At 39.7% G+C, this 18,860-nt stretch overlaps 2 protein-coding genes across 2 annotated transcripts; both read left to right on the forward strand.

The window, feature by feature from the left end:
* Positions 1-422: 422 nt before the first annotated feature.
* Positions 423-10,202, forward strand: mcm4 (minichromosome maintenance complex component 4). Its single transcript, XM_054596029.1, has 17 exons — positions 423-492; positions 1,725-1,802; positions 1,917-2,075; positions 2,192-2,355; positions 2,470-2,571; positions 2,664-2,759; positions 3,531-3,626; positions 3,891-4,029; positions 4,191-4,411; positions 4,566-4,686; positions 5,369-5,628; positions 6,428-6,793; positions 6,885-7,012; positions 8,274-8,481; positions 8,603-8,831; positions 9,235-9,368; positions 9,641-10,202. The coding sequence occupies exons 2-17, from the start codon at positions 1,739-1,741 to the stop codon at positions 9,734-9,736; spliced, it is 2,583 nt and encodes an 860-aa protein (XP_054452004.1). The 5' UTR covers positions 423-492; positions 1,725-1,738; the 3' UTR covers positions 9,737-10,202.
* Positions 10,203-14,186: 3,984 nt separating this feature from the next.
* On the forward strand, positions 14,187-18,187 carry ube2v2 (ubiquitin-conjugating enzyme E2 variant 2). The gene is made up of 4 exons (XM_054627577.1): positions 14,187-14,291; positions 16,787-16,935; positions 17,044-17,169; positions 17,324-18,187. Exons 1-4 carry the CDS (start codon positions 14,276-14,278, stop codon positions 17,468-17,470), a joined length of 438 nt encoding a protein of 145 aa, XP_054483552.1. The 5' UTR covers positions 14,187-14,275; the 3' UTR covers positions 17,471-18,187.
* Positions 18,188-18,860: the final 673 nt, after the last annotated feature.

Here is an 18,860-nt window from a genome sequence, read left to right on the forward strand (position 1 = left end):
TTTACAATTCCTATTTTAGTGATATATTATTTTTGTATTTGCTTATTTATATATCCTTAGTTTTTTTTTTTTTTTTTTCTGCCACTGTTTAATTGCTTTGAATTAAGGAATTTTATATATTTCTTTAAATAAAGAACAGGCAGAAATATGTGCTTTATTGTTGGACCAAACCAAACCAGCTCAGGGTATCAACCAGTTAAAGGCCACGCGGTCAAAACGCAGATCTTTTTTTTTTTTTAAATTCAATAAAGAAACATAAACGTTGTTTTAGTTCATTGACAGTGATTTACGTTTTTAATCAAGACATTTCATTGTGTTTAATTAAAGTCGCAACGACTGAAACTAACCAGAAACCCCCCTCTGTAGTGGACGAATCCACCGGAAGGAAAACGAAGATCCTGGCTTGCTATTGGTCCAAAGTTCCCCGCGAAAATAACGTCACTCGCAGTTTCGCGCCAGATCTGCAGCTCTCGGACTTACACACAAGAAGAGGTAAGAAAAGACCTAATTTGATGGACTTATTCTTCATAAATCTACCGGACATGTTGATGGGGTCACACTGTGTGTTATTACACGTGTTTACTTAACTGTGCATCCACGTGAGAGCTCAGTGTGTAAGAGTTAAAGCAGGTAAAGCACAGAAGCAGCTTTCAGCTTATTGTTTCCTCTGCAGCCACATGTCAAATGGTGGAAACTGTAATTGTCAACTTTTCCTAATCTTTCAATAAAAGTAGCAAAAGCACAAAGTCATTCTAATAACAACGTTACACATTAAGACAAAGCAGAATAGTGTGCTCAAGTATTTAAAAAATAAAAATAAAGTTTTGTTATTAAGAATTGGGGAGTTAAATTATTGTTACATAAACATGTGAAGAAATGATGTATTTCACCTTGACTGTTGTCTTAGTGATACTTGATAACTGTTTAATTAGACTTTATGTAGTTTAAACTGTAGCTTTAAATTTAAATTTCTGCAGATTAACAATTTACAAGCAAAACATCATTTTATATTTTGCTTGTGAATTGTTAATCTGCAGAATGGAGCCAAGTGTATTGAGTAAAATAGTGGAGTAAATTATGACAAGAAGGAAATATTAAACCAGAGTACTAGCCAATCTACAAATACATGAGATAATGAATTAACAATGAAACACCACACTATTGAGGACTTGCAGGTGAATATACCAGACAGTGACAAACATATCTGCTCTTGGTTTCACTTGGAGGATTGTGTTTAGCAGGTACTGTGGTATGAAAGTGGAACAATAAAAAGACAAGGGACAAACAAAATGTGCATAAAGCTCTTTTTATACACTGTCCAAGCAAAGGCTCAGCAGATTAATCCCAATGAACATAACCCAAGCAGACAAAACAAGATCGAGGGCAGGCAATCTTTTTAATAAAAATGTCAAAATACAGTTTTCCACAAACTCTGTAGCCTACAAAAGACGGCCTTGTAAAACGTTGTGGCTGCACAAAACAGACAAATTCATAAGTGGATCTTTTGTCCTCCCTGGGCTGCAACAGAAAACCAGCACAGTCAAACACAACAACCCGACCTTCACTGATCAGTTAGCAGGTGGTTGAAATACATCCAACAAGTGTTCTTCTGAAAACACGACCAGAGAGTGCAATGTATGTTTAACTACCCGTGCAGAAGTCAGTAAATACTCTTTTGTCTTAAAATAAATAAATAAAGTGACTTAAATCTATTTGATCTTCAGATATTTCAGCAACCATGTCTTCTCCATCATCGACTCCTGGTGGCCGCAAACGTGGAAGGAACACCAACCCATCCACACGTGAGTTCACCTGTCCTCGACCTAATGAGACCCTCAACAGTTGTGAGTCCATCTGATGGTGTGTGTGTCTGTGTGTGGTGTTAATAACTTGTCTTTGTGTCTTGTTGTCCTCAGCCAGCAGTGTGGACCCCACCTCTCCTCCCTCTCAGCGGCGCAGGGGCCAGGACTCCTCCACCGGGGACCTGATGCCGATGCCCACCTCCCCGGCCACCGACATGCTCAGTCCAGCAGCTCCTCAGGACAATTCTCTGTTCTCCAGCCCTCGACCCTCAGGTGCCTAAACACACACCGTTTATTCTGCTTTATGGTTTTAGCCTCAGCCAATGGAAATGCAGGGACGTTTTACTCTTCTGTAAGTTAACTCCAGTGTCTCTTTTTTTTTTTATCAGTCCTACCTAATGAGGTGGACATGAGCTCCCCTCTGATGTACGGGACCCCCAGCTCCAGGATTGAAGGGACCCCCCGCAGTGGAGTGCGTGGCACCCCGGCCAGACAGCGTCCTGATCTGGGGTCAGTCAGGAAGGGCCCACAAGTCGATCTTCAGTCTGAGCCGGTCAGTAGAGGAGTCAAGAAAAGTTGATTGTGCACAATCAGGATGACAAATTTAAAACCACAGTAGTTAACACTTTTTTTTCCCCCCATGTTTTTTTTTTTTTTTTTTTTGCAGCCGAGTGCTGATGGAGCCGTCGCCAGCGAGCAGAACGCAGGTCAGAGACTGGTGATCTGGGGGACTGATGTCAATGTTGGGGTCTGCAAGGAGAAGTTTCAGGTATGACGTCCTCCATTTCAGTCAGTGAAGATGTTCCCCATTCCTTCTACAGAGAGGTTCATTGTTATTCTTTGCATCCTTTTTGCTCTCAGAGGTTCCTGCAGAGGTTCATTGATAAAACCTCCACTGAAGATGAGAACGCTGGTTTGGACCTGAACGAGCCTTTATACATGCAGAAGCTGGAAGAGGTAGTGTACTTGTTTCATCAGTTTGGTGGTACAGTTAAGGCCGATCTATTCTTTGGTTAATCAGACTAGATGATGTTTTTTTGCCTTCATTAGGGTCAAAGTACTGCAAAGCGTTTTACTCCAGCTAATAAGACTCTCTTCTGAAAACGGCAAGATGGGAGCGCTTGAGGGATATAGATTTTTTTTTTTTTTTGCTGAGAAATCTGGTTCCTTTTAATATAGAATATCAGCGAAAGTAAAAATGGTGTCACAAAGTAGGGTACTTGCTCTGGATGAAGCACTTGAGGAGAGAGAAGACGTGCTGGTCTATGTGGCTAACGAGGTTTTGCGGGCGAGGAACATCGTTTTATTCCGATTCAGATCCACTTTATTATCCCACACATGGAAATGCTTTTGGTCCAGTGCTCCAGCCATGAGGACACCATACAGTCCACTGTCAAAATAATAGAAAACCATATCATAACATACACAAAAATACCACAACATGCTCATAAGACACATTTGATCACGCCGGAGCTTTACCCAAAGTTGAACATTTTTCAACTCTGCGACCAGAACAAACAGCAGATGTTACATTCATCACGCTGCTGCCGTTTGTAACCTAGTGTATGTATGCCACAGGATAAACCAATTTGATGGATACGGAACCACATGAGGGGGGGAGAGAGAGAGGGGGGACACCTCATCAAAGGATGATTGAGTCTGAACATCACAGAAAATCTCATATTTGATTCTGTCTTAAACATGAATATTTCTCTTTCTGTCCCACAGATCAGTGTTGTTGGTGATCCAGTCCTGAATGTGAATTGTCTGCATGTGCAGGCCTTTGATGCAGAACTTTACAGGCAGCTCATCTGCTACCCACAGGTAATTTATAATAACATCACCTCATGTGCGTTACAGAGACGCTTGAACTCTTTATGTTGGTCTCTTTGGAGTAGTATATTAAGCCGACTCATCATACAAAAATGAGATATCTCATAAATAAGCTACAAAGTCCTGAGTGCAGTATGAACAGACTATTGGGATTATTGTTTTTTTTTATTTACAGGATGTTGTCAGCATCTTTATCCCGTTGTTTTAAGTGTAAATTACACTTACAATAAGTGAGTCATTTGTTCCCGTTTGCAGGAAGTCATCCCGACCTTCGACATGGCAGTCAACGAGCTTTTCTTTGAGCGTTTCCCCGACTCCATCCTGGAGTTCCAGATCCAAGTCCGCCCCTACAACGCCCTGAAAACCAGAAACATGAGGAACCTGAACCCAGAAGGTGAGTGCAGTCACTTATCCAGCCCGTGTGAAGTGAAATCACACTTTATCAGGAATAGCGTATTGCCGCATTTCATCCCATACTTAGTGTGGGATTTTGGTGAATAACGCTCACCGCTCGGGGGCTAAAGCGTCTGTGTGCCTTCCGCGTTGCCTCCACAGACATCGATCAGCTGATCACCATCAGCGGCATGGTAATCCGCACCTCACAGCTCATCCCCGAGATGCAGGAGGCGTTCTTCCAGTGCCAGGTGTGCGCCTTCAGCACCCGCGTGGAGGTGGATCGCGGGCGCATCGCTGAGCCGGCTGTGTGCCGCCACTGCAACACCACCCACAGCATGGCGCTCGTTCACAACCGCTCACTCTTTTCAGACAAACAGATGGTGAGTGCTCCGACAGGGTGGATCGCGGGGCAGATTGCTTACAGTCAGCGACACCTAATCTCAGAATATGTCGGGTGGTAATTAGCGAGGTGTCGCTGTAGAGGTCATGACATCTGTTCATTTTTTTTATTTGTATTTTTTGGTCTTGTTTCAGGTCAAAATTCAAGAGTCTCCTGAAGACATGCCGGCTGGTCAGACGCCTCACACGACGGTTGTGTACGCTCATAATGACCTGGTAGACAAAGTGCAGCCAGGAGACCGCATTAACATCACCGGTGAGACTCTAAATCTCTGCTGCTCGGGCTGCAACTAATGTGTATATTCATTATCAATTCATTTTTTTTTTATACATTTTTTTTTGCTCCACAAAATTGACTATCACTATTTTCCAGAGCTGAAGTTTATGTCTTCAGACTGTTTTCATGTCCAACCAACTGCCCAGAACCCAGAATTCTTTTTCAGTTTTCAAGAAAGATAAATCTGACAATTGAGAAGCTGAAACTACTGAATATTTAAAATGTCCTGCTTGAAAGATGACTTAAAATGATTGAATATGTTATTAGAATAGTTGCATATTAACTTTCTGGCTAAAGAACAGTTGGTTAAGCTCTAATAGTCTTTTAAATGTCGCAAGATTATGACAAATTTTACAGTGGCAACTTTTTTATAAAGAAAGGACGAGGAAGAAAGCGAGGCGTTTAAGCTCATCAGCTATAGAGTCCTTTATTCCAAGTGCCATACATTTTTTTTCTAACTCAACAAAGTAACTGTACATCTAAGCCACACACACTGTCATTAACTGTTTTAATGTGGAACAAGACCTGTCTGCTTTTTTTTATGTTGCACCCCAGGTGAACAATAAAATAAGTTTATTTTATTATATGTTAAAAATGGCAATTCCTAGCTCTGTTTTTTCCAGTCATAGACATCACAAAAGCGTCTGATTTGTCCGTTCAGGTGTCTACAGAGCCGTCCCCATGCGGGCGAACCCCCGTCAGAGCAACGTGAAGTCCGTCTACAAGACTCACATCGACGCCATCCACTTCCGCAAGACGGACGAGAAGCGCCTGCACGGTGTGGACGTGGACGCCGAACAGAAGCTCTTCACCGAGGACCGAGTGCAGACCCTGAAGGAGCTGGCAGCCAAGCCAGACGTCTACGAACGCCTCTCCTCAGCCCTCGCACCGAGCATCTACGAGCACGAGGACATCAAAAAGGTGCGTGACTGGACGCCGGCCAGAACGTGTACGAGCGCCCTGCTGGGAGAGTCATCGCTGTACAAACTCTCACTGTGGTTTGCCAATAACACTCTGGTTATTGCATTCAATTCCCAACGTGCATTTTAAGAAAAAGCCAACAGAAATCTGAGAAGATTACTAACATTTTTCTCTCCATAAATGCAGTTTTATGGCTGTGATATTTTGCACACTGGCTCACCGGGACCCTTGATGTTGGCGAAATCTGTTTCACCTCAGTTTTTGTTTTCTGCTTTGACCAGTCGAAATATCCATTATAAGTCACAGAAACAAATATCATTTTAATGGTCACATAAAATGTTTGATGTCATATTTGATGGGTTCAAAGCCTTTTTTATATTGCCTTCATTCTGAAATCATTTGTTTCTCCAAGACAAAGTGTGGGAAAAGGCAGCACTCCTATGGTTTAAAAAAAGAAAAAAAGAATCCCCTCATGTCTTGAGAATGTTGGTAACAAAACTGCTGACGTGTTCATCGCAGCATGTATTTTTCAAAGAACACCTCATTCAATGACCAAAACAAGTTAAATGTGCAAATATGATAAGATAAAACTATAAACTAGAGGAATGGTAAAAGTCTTTTAGTCGTCATTGTTATTAGTTCCACCTAGAATATCCCTGCTTTAACAAGGCTGTTGTTCTGCAGCCTTTACTGAAACCTTGCGTTATGTAAAGACAACCAAAGGTGGTTGAATTATCCTTCTAATAACAACGTGACGAGACTTTTCTTGATTATTTATCTCCCTCTCTGTCGGTTCCAGGGCATTCTGCTGCAGCTGTTTGGCGGCAGCCGTAAGGACTTCAGTAAGACCGGCCGAGGAAACTTCCGCGCCGACGTGAACATCCTGCTCTGCGGAGACCCCGGAACCAGCAAGTCCCAGCTGCTGCAGTACGTCTACAACCTGGTGCCCCGCGGCCAGTACACCTCGGGGAAGGGCTCCAGCGCCGTGGGCCTCACCGCCTACGTGATGAAGGACCCGGAGACCCGGCAGCTGACCCTGCAGACCGGCGCTCTGGTGCTCAGCGACAACGGCATCTGCTGCATCGATGAGTTCGACAAGATGAGCGACAGCACGCGCTCAGTGCTGCACGAGGTCATGGAGCAGCAGACCCTCTCCATCGCCAAGGTACGTTTGGCACGTTTTAAACCGGTAAGACAACGTTTTCTAAGTTACGAAAGGAAAGTTCTCACTCTTTTTTATTATTGTCTGTCAACAGGCTGGAATTATTTGCCAGCTGAACGCCAGGACCTCTGTGTTGGCCGCCGCTAACCCCATTGAGTCTCAGTGGAACCCCAAAAAGACCACCATTGAGAACATTCAGCTGCCTCACACACTTCTGTCCAGGTGATTACCGTCATCCGGAACTATCACACCTGAAACACCTTATAGAAATATATCATTTTCACTGTCTTGATCGCATTGAAAAGTTGCTTAATAGGTCGATAATTTAACACATTGGGAGCATTTATCAGCAGTAAAAGAAGTCTGGAAATACAATGTCACATCTACATCTTCATTTATTCAAATACATAACTGTTAAAGTCACTCTTTATTGCTGAAGGAGGTAACACAATGGTGATTGAGCCTATAGACCACCGATCAAAGTATTTCAATATTTGTATTTTTTCAGAATCACAAACTGGGTGTCTTTGGCGACATTCTCAAAAAAAAAGCTCTATTTAATTTTGAATCCAATAAATACACAAAAAATTGGAACTATTCACACATTTCTGACCAATAACACGTTAGTACGTTATTTCAAACGCAGCCAAAGACTCCAGACTGCTCAACTCTGAGGACAATTTCTTTGTTTTCATTCACATTGAAATTCTAAATCAGCCAGGACTGAAATCTTAAGAATTGCCACTTTAAGCTGATATGAATCAATAAGCATAATGGGTTAAAGCTGTTAGAATTAGAATGAGGAACAGTCTCAAAAGTTGTCAGACGTCTGTTCTTAACCTCAACCCTTTTAGTCCTGCTATTTATGACATTGCCTCTAAAAGTAATTTCCTCATCTTAAACCAGATCCTTCACTAATCCTCCTCTAAAATGATCCTCACAACAAATGAGAAGCTTCTTTCCTATTCCTTCATAACAGCATAAACATATAATACAAACGTACATATGTGCAGAAAAGTACCGTCCCAACCGTTAAGAAATGTCGCAGCTTGACTTAATACTTCACATTTTGAACAAACGAGCTCACAAGTTGGTAAAATTTGGCAACATCTTGTTTCCAGTTTGAAAGATGATCTACTTTGTAATATTAAGTGATTTGTGAAGTGTGGGGTTATCTAGTCTCTTTGTTGCCTTATTTCCTTTTCCTGCATTATAATAACTGTTTCTTTTTTTAATTTTACTGTATGTCACGCAGATACTTGAATAACACATACTTTGTCTTTTTTATGAATTCTTAAACTGAGCCAACAACTGAATCATTTGTATCTTTAGATGAAGCAAATGACTCAGATATAAATAACTCTGGTAGACACTGATAAAGAGGAACTGTACTTCAAACCTATTGCGTTATGTTTTCGTGTTTGTTATTTTCTCACTTGTCACGTTCCTGGTTTTTAACACTGCGTTTACGTTCTCCCGTCAGATTCGACCTCATCTTCCTGATGCTGGATCCCCAAGACGAGGCGTACGACCGCAGGCTGGCCCACCACCTGGTGTCGCTGTACTACCAGAGCGAGGAGCAGATCGAGGAGGAGTTCCTGGACATGGCGGTGTTGAGGGACTACATCGCATATGCACGGACGTACGTCAACCCCCGGCTGAGTGAGGAGGCCAGCCAGGCTCTCATTGAGGTTCGTGTTTTTCTCCGAATTTATGTTGAAATATTTGCATAAAGTTTTGCCTAAAATTGGACTAAATCGGATATTAATTGTACTTCAGCCCTTAACTGACCTCATGCGTGTCGGTTCTCAGGCCTATGTGGACATGAGGAAGATCGGCAGTGGTCGCGGGATGGTGTCCGCCTACCCCCGACAGCTGGAGTCCCTGATCCGCTTGGCGGAGGCCCACGCCAAGGTGCGCTTCTCCGAGAAGGTGGAGACCATTGACGTGGAGGAGGCCAAGCGGCTGCACAGGGAGGCCCTCAAACAGTCGGCCACTGACCCCAGGACAGGATTCGTCGACATCTCTATTCTCACGACAGGTACGGAACAACAGGAGCCACGTGAATATTAATTGCTTGTTCTTGTTTTTTTATTGAGGCAATGTGTGACATGAGTGGGTTAGAATTTATAGTAAAAAGAACACTTCATTCAAAATGTTGCTGTTTTTAAAATACTGAAATTAGTTTTTTATTTGACCAACAAAGCTGCTGACTTGGTAAGCAACAGTTTATTGCAGCTGATTGATTATTCATTTATTGTGTCAATCTTTTTGTTTTCAAGCAAAAAGAAAGAATCATTTACTGGTTCCAGATAATTTGAAAATGTCACATTGGGTATCCGGGATTTTTTCACTGCAGATAAATCGAGAACGACACTAATATATTTTTTTGCAGCCAAACAGACTTTTTTTTTTTTTTAAAGTGTATTCATTTGTGTCTCCAGGTATGAGCGCCACCGCCCGCAAGCGTAAGGAAGAAGTCGCCCAGGCGCTGAAGAAACTGATCCAGGCCAAAGGAAAGACGCCCGCCATGAAATACCAGCAGCTGCTTGATGATCTCAGAGGACAATCTGAAACTGTAAATATATTTTTATATTTTATAGATAATAACTTTTCATTGCTGTGGAGACAGTGTGCTCCTTGTTTTTAATTTGGTTAAACAACAGCAGAGTTTTTCCTTTTCTAGATATAGGCCAGACAGTTTACAATTGTGGTAATTTAACTACATGAAAAGCTTTGAAATGAATTGTAATTAACATTTCTGCAATATTTTTTCTATATATATTACATTTTTTAATAAATATCACCACTTCCTGTAATGCCTTCCCGTCCTTGTCGCTCTGTTTTCAGGCGATCACTAAGGAGATGTTTGACGAGGGCCTCCGAGCTCTGGCTGACGAGGACTACTTGACGGTTACTGGAAAGACTGTTCGTCTCCTCGCCTGAGGCACACCCTGCAATTATGTACAGTCCTTCATTTTTAAATCCTAGCCTGTGGCGACCTCTTTTCTCGTGCTGTAAAAAAAGATTTTGTATAATTGAACCACCATATGTTTTCCGCTTGTATTAGATGTTTGAATGTCCTGCAGTTTAGAGACATCATTCAGAGAAACTGCATGACTCAAACTTTGGTGTCTTGATGTGTTTAAAAAAAGAAGAAAAGAGAACAAACTAAAAAAACAGAAATACTGGCAAATAATAGAGCTAATATTTAAATGTGCTTGTATTCCCTTTGTTTACCTGTTTTCCAGTAATGTTCTTGATGTTTTGTATTATGTTAAAAAGCTCTTTTGTTCCAGGTTGTATATTGTAATGACTTTGGGTTAAGTCAGTCACTTATTATTTCCACAGAGATGAATTGTCCTTGTAGTTTGCATTGACTACTTATTAAGAGGGGAAATAAAATGTTACTCACTGAAAATGCTTTGAAAGTTTTCTTTTTTTCTTCAGTTCTGGTAAGTTGACTTAGATTTATTTATTTTATCCTGAGTACATTTAAGAGTTGTTAAAATTAGATGAATCTGCACTCCCCTGTATATTATGTGGTACACACGGTTGTTCCAGCTCTTCACTGAAGCTACAGATAATGTCATATTCAGTTTGGTTTTTTTTGCACTTTTATAACCGATTTAATTCATAATTTTATAAACATTACCTCAGAATACAGATGTCGTGTTTAGTGCACTTTGAAGCTTTGGGTTCTGCACAAGAACTTACAATATGAGTTTGTGCTGAACAAGCCAGTGGGGTTGAAGTTATATTATATACTATTACCTGTACCATTAAGCATTTTAGCTTTAGGCTATGTATCTCTTTTAACTCTTATATAAAACAGATCTCAAGGACAGCCTTTTTTCATTTACGTAACATTGCGAAAATCAGGCAAATCCTGTCTCAAAGCGATGCAGAAAAACTAGTTCATGCATTTGTTACCTCTAGACTAGATTACTGTAACTCCTTATTATCAGGCTGCTCTAATAGGTCTCTTAGATCTTTACAGTTGATCCAGAATGCTGCAGCACGTGTTCTAACAAAAACTAAGAAAAGAGATCATATTACTCCAGTATTAGCTTCTCTGCACTGGCTCCCTGTTAAATCAAGAATAGAATTTAAAATTATTTTACTTACCTACAAAGCTCTAACTGGTCAGGCACCGTCTTATCTTAAGGAACTTATAGTTCCATATTACCCAACTAGAGAGCTGCGCTCAATCAATGCAGGGTTACTTGTGCTTCCTAGAGTATATAAAAGTAGGATGGGAGCCAGAGCCTTCAGTTATCAGGCTCCTCTTCTGTGGAACCAGGTTCCAGTTTCAGTCCGGGGGCAGACACACTCACCACTTTCAAGAGCAGGCTTAAGACCTTCCTTTTTGATAGCGCTTATAGTTAGAGCTGGTTCAGGTTCGCCTTGGTCCAGCCCCTAGATATGCTGCTATATGCCTAGACAGCCGGGGGACTACCTAGGATACGCTGAGCTCCTCTCTCCTCTTCTCTCCCTCCATCTTTATGTATTAATCTCCTATTTATGCACATTACTGATTTTGCTTCTTCCCCGGAGTTCTTGTGCTTTCTCGCCTCGCAGGTTCCCAGGAATCGGGGTTATATTTGGACTGTCATCGTGCCACCTACTGAGGCCCTGCTGACACCCACTACTACTACCACTATCATTATTAGTCACATTACTATTATTATTGCCTGTACTATTACGCTTATTGACTTGCTTGTACCCTGGAGTCTTTGTGCTTTCTCGCTTCGCAGGCTTCTATAAATCGTGGCTGTACCTGGACCGTGGACGTGCATCCTGCTACGGCCCTGCTGACACCGACTGCTACCACCATTATTATTATTACTAGTCACATTACTATTATTACCTGTACCATTAAGCATTTTAGCTTTACTTCCACCCTGAAGCCCTTTTGCTTTCTCGTTCTGCAGGTTTCCATGAATCGTTGTGGTACCTGGACCGTAGTCGTGCCTCCTGCTGTGAGCCGACTGACACCCACTGCTACTTCGATTATTATTATTAATCACATTACTATCCCTATTTTCATAACTATAATTCTACTGTAATAATTGCTGCTGTTATTATAAGTAGTCTTATTATATGAATCATTTATGTCATATACATTGAATGTGTTGTATCTCTGTTATGCTGTTCATTCTGTACACATGACATCTATTGCATTCTGTCCATCCTGGGAGAAGGATCCCTCCTCTGTCGTTCTCCCATAGGTTTCTTCCTTTTTTCTCCCTGTTAAAGGGGTTTTTTAGGGGAGTTTTTCCTGTGCCGATGTGAGAGAAGGACAGAGGATGTCGCATGTGTACAGATTGTAAAGCCCTCTGAGGCAAATTTGTAATTTGTGATTCTGGGCTATACAAAATAAACTGAATTGAATTGAATTGAATTGAATTAATTATAACTTATTATGGATTTGCAGAAAATCATAGTGCGAGAAGGCATCGTCTGCTAAAAAGCCTTGATACACCTTTTCAGTTCTTCCTCTGGGGGCTCCATCTTATTTTTATTTTTTAGATTAGATTCAACTTTATTGTCATTGCACAGAGTACAAGTACTAGTACAATGAAATGCAGTTTTAGCATCTAACCAGAAGTGCAAAAGAAGCAGTAAAGGTGCCGTGCAATGTGCTGGATAAATAACAGTATAAATAACAGATAAATAATAATAATAGGAGAGGTATCGCAGGTCCTTTCTTCCAGCTGCTGTTAGGTTACACAACCAACTCTGCTCCCAGTAGACCACATGACACATGACACTAAAAACCTGTGCAATACAATACACTGTGCAATTATAGTTATAATAGTTTTCTGTCTGTGTATATATATTTCAGTTATTGTGGATCTTTTACTGTTTTTATTGCTTATTTATAATACTTGTTTTTTATCTTGTTTTTCTTTTACTATGTCTCTTGTTTGCACTATACCCTATGCTGCTGTAATCCTGTAAATTTCCCCGCTGCGGGACTAATAAAGGATTATCTTATTTTATCTTATCTTATAAAAAAAATAAAAATAACAGTTCTTTCATGATGTTTGTTCAAACCCACAAAACTTTAAAAAGATGGAAGTGTTCATTTTAACACTCTGTTGTCATAGCAACAACTACTGGCACATGTCCATAAATCATTCTTATCTGAGAAGAAAATGTTGATCTGCTCCCAAAATGAGCATCATCTGAGTGTGCTTTTTTAGTGTTACTGTTACTCTCTTGGACTCATTTAATTACTGGTTTAAACTTCTAGTAACTAATAGGCCAAATGTTGATTTTGTTTTCAGTTGTAAATCCAGTTTCCTTTATAGCGCTAGTGTTAATTCATCTTTACAACACTTTAGATAACATAAAATAAAATAATCCTTTATTAGTCCCGCAGCGGGGAAATTTACAGGATTACAGCAGCATAGATATAGTGCAAACAAGGTACATAGTAGAAAAAAACAAACAAGTACAGTACCAGTCAAAAGTTTGGACACATCTTCTCATTCAACTACTTTGAAGAATCTAAAATATAAAACATATTCTGGTTTGTTGAGCATTTGTTTGTTTACCACATAATTCCATATGTGTTCCTTCATAGTTTGGATGTCTTCAATATTAATCTACAATGTAGAAAAAAATAAAAATAAGGAAAAACCATTGAATGAGAAGGTGTGTCCAAACTTTTGACTGGTACTGTATGTCAGATCTAAAATCTACTTTTGTGCTTACATGTTTCATATTCTAGATTTAATGTTTAAATTACCACAGTTTATGTTGTGGAAAAGTATTTTCTTAGATATAAACAGTACAGACTACACAGAGAATATGAGGAATAACAGGAATACACAGGCTCAGGTGAGTATTTACAGTACCAGTCAAAAGTTTGGACACACCTTCTCATTCAACTACTTTGAAGAATCTAAAATATAAAACATATTCTGGTTTGTTGAGCATTTGTTTGTTTACCACATAATTCCATATGTGTTCCTTCATAGTTTGGATGTCTTTAATATTAATCTACAATGTAGAAAAAAACAAGAAAAACCATTGAATGAGAAGGTGTGTCCAAACTTTTGACTGGTACTGTATTTTAAATAAGTAAGTAAGTAAGTAAGTAAGAAAAAAATAAAAAATCCACAATAACTAAAAAAAAAAATCTTATAAATACAGACAGAATAATTATAGTTATAGTATTGCACTTTCAGTCTATTTATTATTTATGAGATATAAAAGTCCCTTCAAGATGCCAGTGTATATATATATATATATATATATATATATATATATATATATATATATATATATATATATATATATATATATATATATAAAATAACTGTCTTTCCCACTACACTGTCCTTTAACAGTGAACCTGTGGGGACCAGTGTGAGTGAGACACAGCGGCCTGCAGTGCAGCGGTCCGCCGCAGGGGGCGGGGTTTCACTGCTGTGACGTCACACCGCTGTGTGCTTCTGGACTCGGCAGAAGAAGATGGCGGCCTCCTCAGGTTTGTGTGCGCCTTGAAAAAACTAACATATATATATACAGCGATACGCAAAAGTGTGGATGAAACCTCCCCTCCCCTCCGCAACCAAACGTGGCAACTATATAAATGTTTCTTTAAAAAAAATAAAATGTAATTTTGTAATGTATTCGTTAATGGGAAGCAGGGGAGCCGTCTAGTAGCTGTGTCGGCTAAGCTAGCGTACAAGAGCGGGTAGCTTCACCAGAGAGTTGGCTAAAATAAATAAATATGGGCCTTATGTGTCTCAGATAATGTATAGATTGTAAAATGCGTTATAAACATATTAATGTGTTGCATTAATGTACGGTAATATCGGGGTTGTGCACAGCCGCAGAGCGCACTAGCTAGTTTAGCTAGCTAGCATGGCTACTAGCTCGTTTAGCTAGCGTGGCCACTAGAATATTCCAGCAGCGAGGGTCGATCTCGTTGTGTCCGGGTAGCTACTAATGTGGGCGGAACCTTTCTTTTAATTGTTTTTATAGACTTCCTATGTACAAGATATTTTTATGTAGTGTTATAGACATTTATTTAAATTAAAAAATAAATAGCGTCACTTTTCTTTTTTTTTTAACACATTCTCTGTGACACGCCTCACTGGGGGGAGGGAGGGAGGGAGGGAGGGGTGTGTTACACTGTAGTTGGCACGCTTTGTTTCAGCAGATAGTCGGAGCCCATGTCTGGTGAGGCGCCCTGCAGGAAGTGTGGTTGTCAGACTTTCAAAATAAAGTGTTGAAAAATTAGGTTGATAAAACAACTTTTTATTTATTTTTCATTTTTACAACGTTCAACACTGGAATGCCATTTCATTTTCATTTTTATTTTCATTTTTAACCTTGCAAGGTTTAAGTTATTGGTGCCATAAATAAACTAAAACTCTATATGTTCTACAGTACCAGTCAAAAGTTTGGACACACCTTCTCATTAAATGGTTTTTCTTTATTTTTTTATTTATTTCTACATTGTAGATTAATATTGAAGAAAAAAAAGCTTATTGTGTGTAAAGTGTTTTTTGAGTCACTTTATTATGAATTTATTTGGGAATACAGTAGCAGTCAAAAGTTTGGACACACCTTCTCATTCAACTACTTTGAAGAATGTAAAATATAAAACATATTCTGGTTTGTTGAGCATTTGTTTGTTTACTAATGCCTTTGTTAGAAAGTGTTAGAGCCTCCAAAGAGTCGATCTTTCATTTTGACCACTGCACACCAGATGTGAATTATTGATTTTAGAAAGTGGTATGAAGGGTAACTCTGATAAATGTTGTTTGAGATCGGGGGAGGTGAAATGAACGTTTGGAAACGTAAGGGAAAATTTTAGTGTTTTCACCGTATAATCTGAGTCACAGGGCCTTTAAAAAAACAAAAAAAACGCTCCTTGACTTCCCGTCTGTGAATTTGTCTTCAAGATCATGATTATGAAAAGTAGCAGTTTGAGTTAACTTGAGTCCCCTCAACCTACCCCACTCCTCCGGTCATGAGCTTCAAGTGGTTCATTATTTACATCACCTGTCAGGCTTTGAACATTTTCCCAGTAACCGAACGCTCTGACCGGCTAGTTTCTAACGATTTTATTACCAAGTCAGCTGTTACAACTGTCGGTCATGAGATGACTGGATGTTACCCTGACACATAGGCCTGTGTGCTCCGAATCTCATGACTGTTTACAAACCACCGTTAAGACCGCAGATTTGTATTAAGCTTTCGATTTTCAGCAGCATCAGATATCTTAAAAAGATATCTTGTTTACAAAGTATCGGATTAGATGCAGCTCCACAGCAGGTAGACCAGGATGTGCTGAATGCTGGAGCCACCTGTGCATAGCGTAGGGCAACATTTCATATTGAGTCATTTCCTGTATCACCAAGGCCCGTCTTGCACAGTTTTGTCCCTTTTACTCATTTGTATGCGTTACTTTTTCTATGATTAGAAAGATAAACGAGTGTCTGCATCAGTTGTCATGAATTAATGCACAGTTGGAGCGCTAACAGTGACTAAACACTTTACCGAGTTGTATTTCAGGAGGAGAAATAGCTAGAGAATATTTGACATGAATGGAACAATCAATCGATTGTAAAAGTAGTTTCAATCTACTAGCAATCAACTAATCATTTCAGTTCTTTTTACCATGTTGATTATTCTGCATAGTATTTAGCCAAATAATCAACTAACCTTTTGGTCTATTAAACGTAACAAAATAGTGAAAAGGGGCCTGTTACAGTATTCCAACGTGACCTTTTCAAATGTCTTGTTTTGTCAAAGCAACAGTCTGCTTATGCTCACTGATGTGTATTTAATAGTTTCTGGACTGTCTATGGCAGAGATTAATAAACTACAGTTAACCATTTTTTTGGGGCTACGCGTACTGATTCAAAGGCTTAATTCATTGATGGTTTTGGTGTTTTTATGGAATTTGTCTACAGTAGAGAGATGTATCCTTAAAATCTGTAATTCATATTCTGTTTTTTGTTAATTTAGGAGTTAAAGTTCCACGCAATTTTCGCTTGTTGGAAGAGCTTGAAGAAGGACAGAAGGGCGAGGGCGATGGCACAGTCAGCTGGGGCCTCGAGAATGACGATGACATGACTCTCACGTGGTGGACAGGCATGATCATTGGACCAGCAAGAGTAAGCAGAGCAAACTCAGCATGTGGACTCATTCCAATGCAGATACTGTCATCTATAACAGATACTGTTACTGATGTTTACATTCTTTTTCTGTTTTTGTTTTTCCAGACCAATTATGAGAACAGAATATACAGTCTGAGAGTTGTATGTGGATCAAGATACCCAGAGGTGTCCCCGACTGTTAAATTTGTAACAAAAATAAGCATGAGTGGGATAGATAATTCCAACGGGGTGGTAAGTGTCCTCACAAATCTTACAAGGTTATTTCTTTTTCATTGGCTGAACTCAGCAAAGTGTTGTGATGCTCTGATGTGATAATAACTCACTGTCAGCCCTCCTGTCCCAATGACTGATTTGGTGTGTTTTTTGTTTTTTTCTCGTCTCACAGGTGGATTCAAGTAGCGTACCAGTTTTAGCAAAATGGCAGAATTCTTATAGCATTAAAATTATTCTTCAAGAGTTAAGGCGTCTAATGATGTCCAAAGAAAATATGAAGCTTCCACAACCACCGGAAGGACAAACCTACAGCACTTAATCGCAATGGATTGTTTTGACCCTCTGTCTTAAACCTTACTCTTAGAAATATCGTGTAAAATCATCAAGAGGCTCACTTCACACATCAACAATATCGTCGGCAAGACCAAGATTGGATTTTCTTATTACATAGCTCATTGAAAAGGAAAAATGTCCCTGCAGTTAAGCACTGAATAGTCAAAAGACTTCAAGACCACAGTTATCCGCCTTTAAAAAAAACCCAAAAAACTTACTTTGACAATGACTTTTATGTTCAACGTGCTTGAGTTGGCTTGAAGAGGGAAGCATGACGCCACGCAGAGGATGTACCAGAGTCCCAGTAGTTTTTAAGTTCAAATGACTGATCACTGAAGTAAAACAGCAAGATGTGTGTATGAAGGCATGTTCTGTAACTAATAACTAGTCCCAAGATAAGCCACATTTTTGAGTTTGTTAGTCAAAGTTAGCAGGTTCATTAAACCATCATGCAGATTGCTAAATATTGAACTGTGGCTGTAGTCTAAAAGTAGTGTCACAAGTTAAGAAAGGTATATATAGATATGTAAATATATATATCTGTATTTGACACGATACCAATATGTTTCTGTTCTGCAGCTCTTTGACATGTAACAGACGTTGAAGCCTGTTCATTTCTGAAACCCTTGCATTTATCTTCCAGGGAAAATGACAGGTGTATGAACTTGTGATTTTCTGAAATTAAAATCACTGTCTGCAAGAAAAAAACAAAACAAGCTTGATGTTTATTTGACTCCCCATCTGCACCTGCATTTACCAGTTTACCCACTAGGGGGCCTCAGCTGACAAGTAGACGCTGTGTCTGCAGCGTGATGCACAGTCATGCATTAATATGTTACCAGTTCTCTGTTGGGTCATTTAATGGAAACCAGGTTAATGAGACTGCTGGGTGATACCACACTGCAGATTGATGTGGTCATTAGAAACATAATCAAAAAGCCATTTATTAAACGCTACGCTTCTCATTTGCTGAGATGTTTATTAACTGGACGAGGCTGTTTCTTCATGACTGATAGTCCATCCAAACCTTGCCATGTTGTCACCTAATTCTTCTTTACTTTTGGTTCACAAACACTGCACAGTCTTTGTTAGTAGATATCCAGTGTGGCCGTAGAAGACAAGGGTGCTGTTCTCTCTGTGACCCTTTGTTGCTTCTCAGCGGTTTGATTATTCACAAAGTTTAATTAAGCAAATGGGCAATTCACCGCAGATGGCGTGCTCTTCTGCCTTTAGTACGCTCAGTTTGTTTATCTGTTTAGAATTACTGTGCATTGCTAAACATTAAGTTGGTGAAGCATCTTTTGAATTGAAATTTTTAAACCCTATTTACTAGGAAAATTGAGCATGACCACATTCTTTGTTCCAGTAATGGCCTG

This window comes from Anoplopoma fimbria, chromosome 3 (genome assembly GCF_027596085.1).
Source record: "Anoplopoma fimbria isolate UVic2021 breed Golden Eagle Sablefish chromosome 3, Afim_UVic_2022, whole genome shotgun sequence".
Taxonomy (NCBI): domain Eukaryota; kingdom Metazoa; phylum Chordata; class Actinopteri; order Perciformes; family Anoplopomatidae; genus Anoplopoma; species Anoplopoma fimbria.

Bases quoted from the DNA above. Each gene is read 5' to 3' on its own strand.
- mcm4 (XM_054596029.1), top strand. From the start codon at position 1,739: ATGTCTTCTCCATCATCGACTCCTGGTGGCCGCAAACGTGGAAGGAAC. The intron at 5,629-6,427 runs GTGCGTGACTGG...TGTCGGTTCCAG, and splicing joins AGCACGAGGACATCAAAAAG to GGCATTCTGCTGCAGCTGTT. The intron at 9,369-9,640 runs GTAAATATATTT...CTCTGTTTTCAG, and splicing joins TCAGAGGACAATCTGAAACT to GCGATCACTAAGGAGATGTT.
- ube2v2 (XM_054627577.1), top strand. The intron at 16,936-17,043 runs GTAAGCAGAGCA...TTGTTTTTCCAG, and splicing joins TGATCATTGGACCAGCAAGA to ACCAATTATGAGAACAGAAT. The intron at 17,170-17,323 runs GTAAGTGTCCTC...CTCGTCTCACAG, and splicing joins TAGATAATTCCAACGGGGTG to GTGGATTCAAGTAGCGTACC.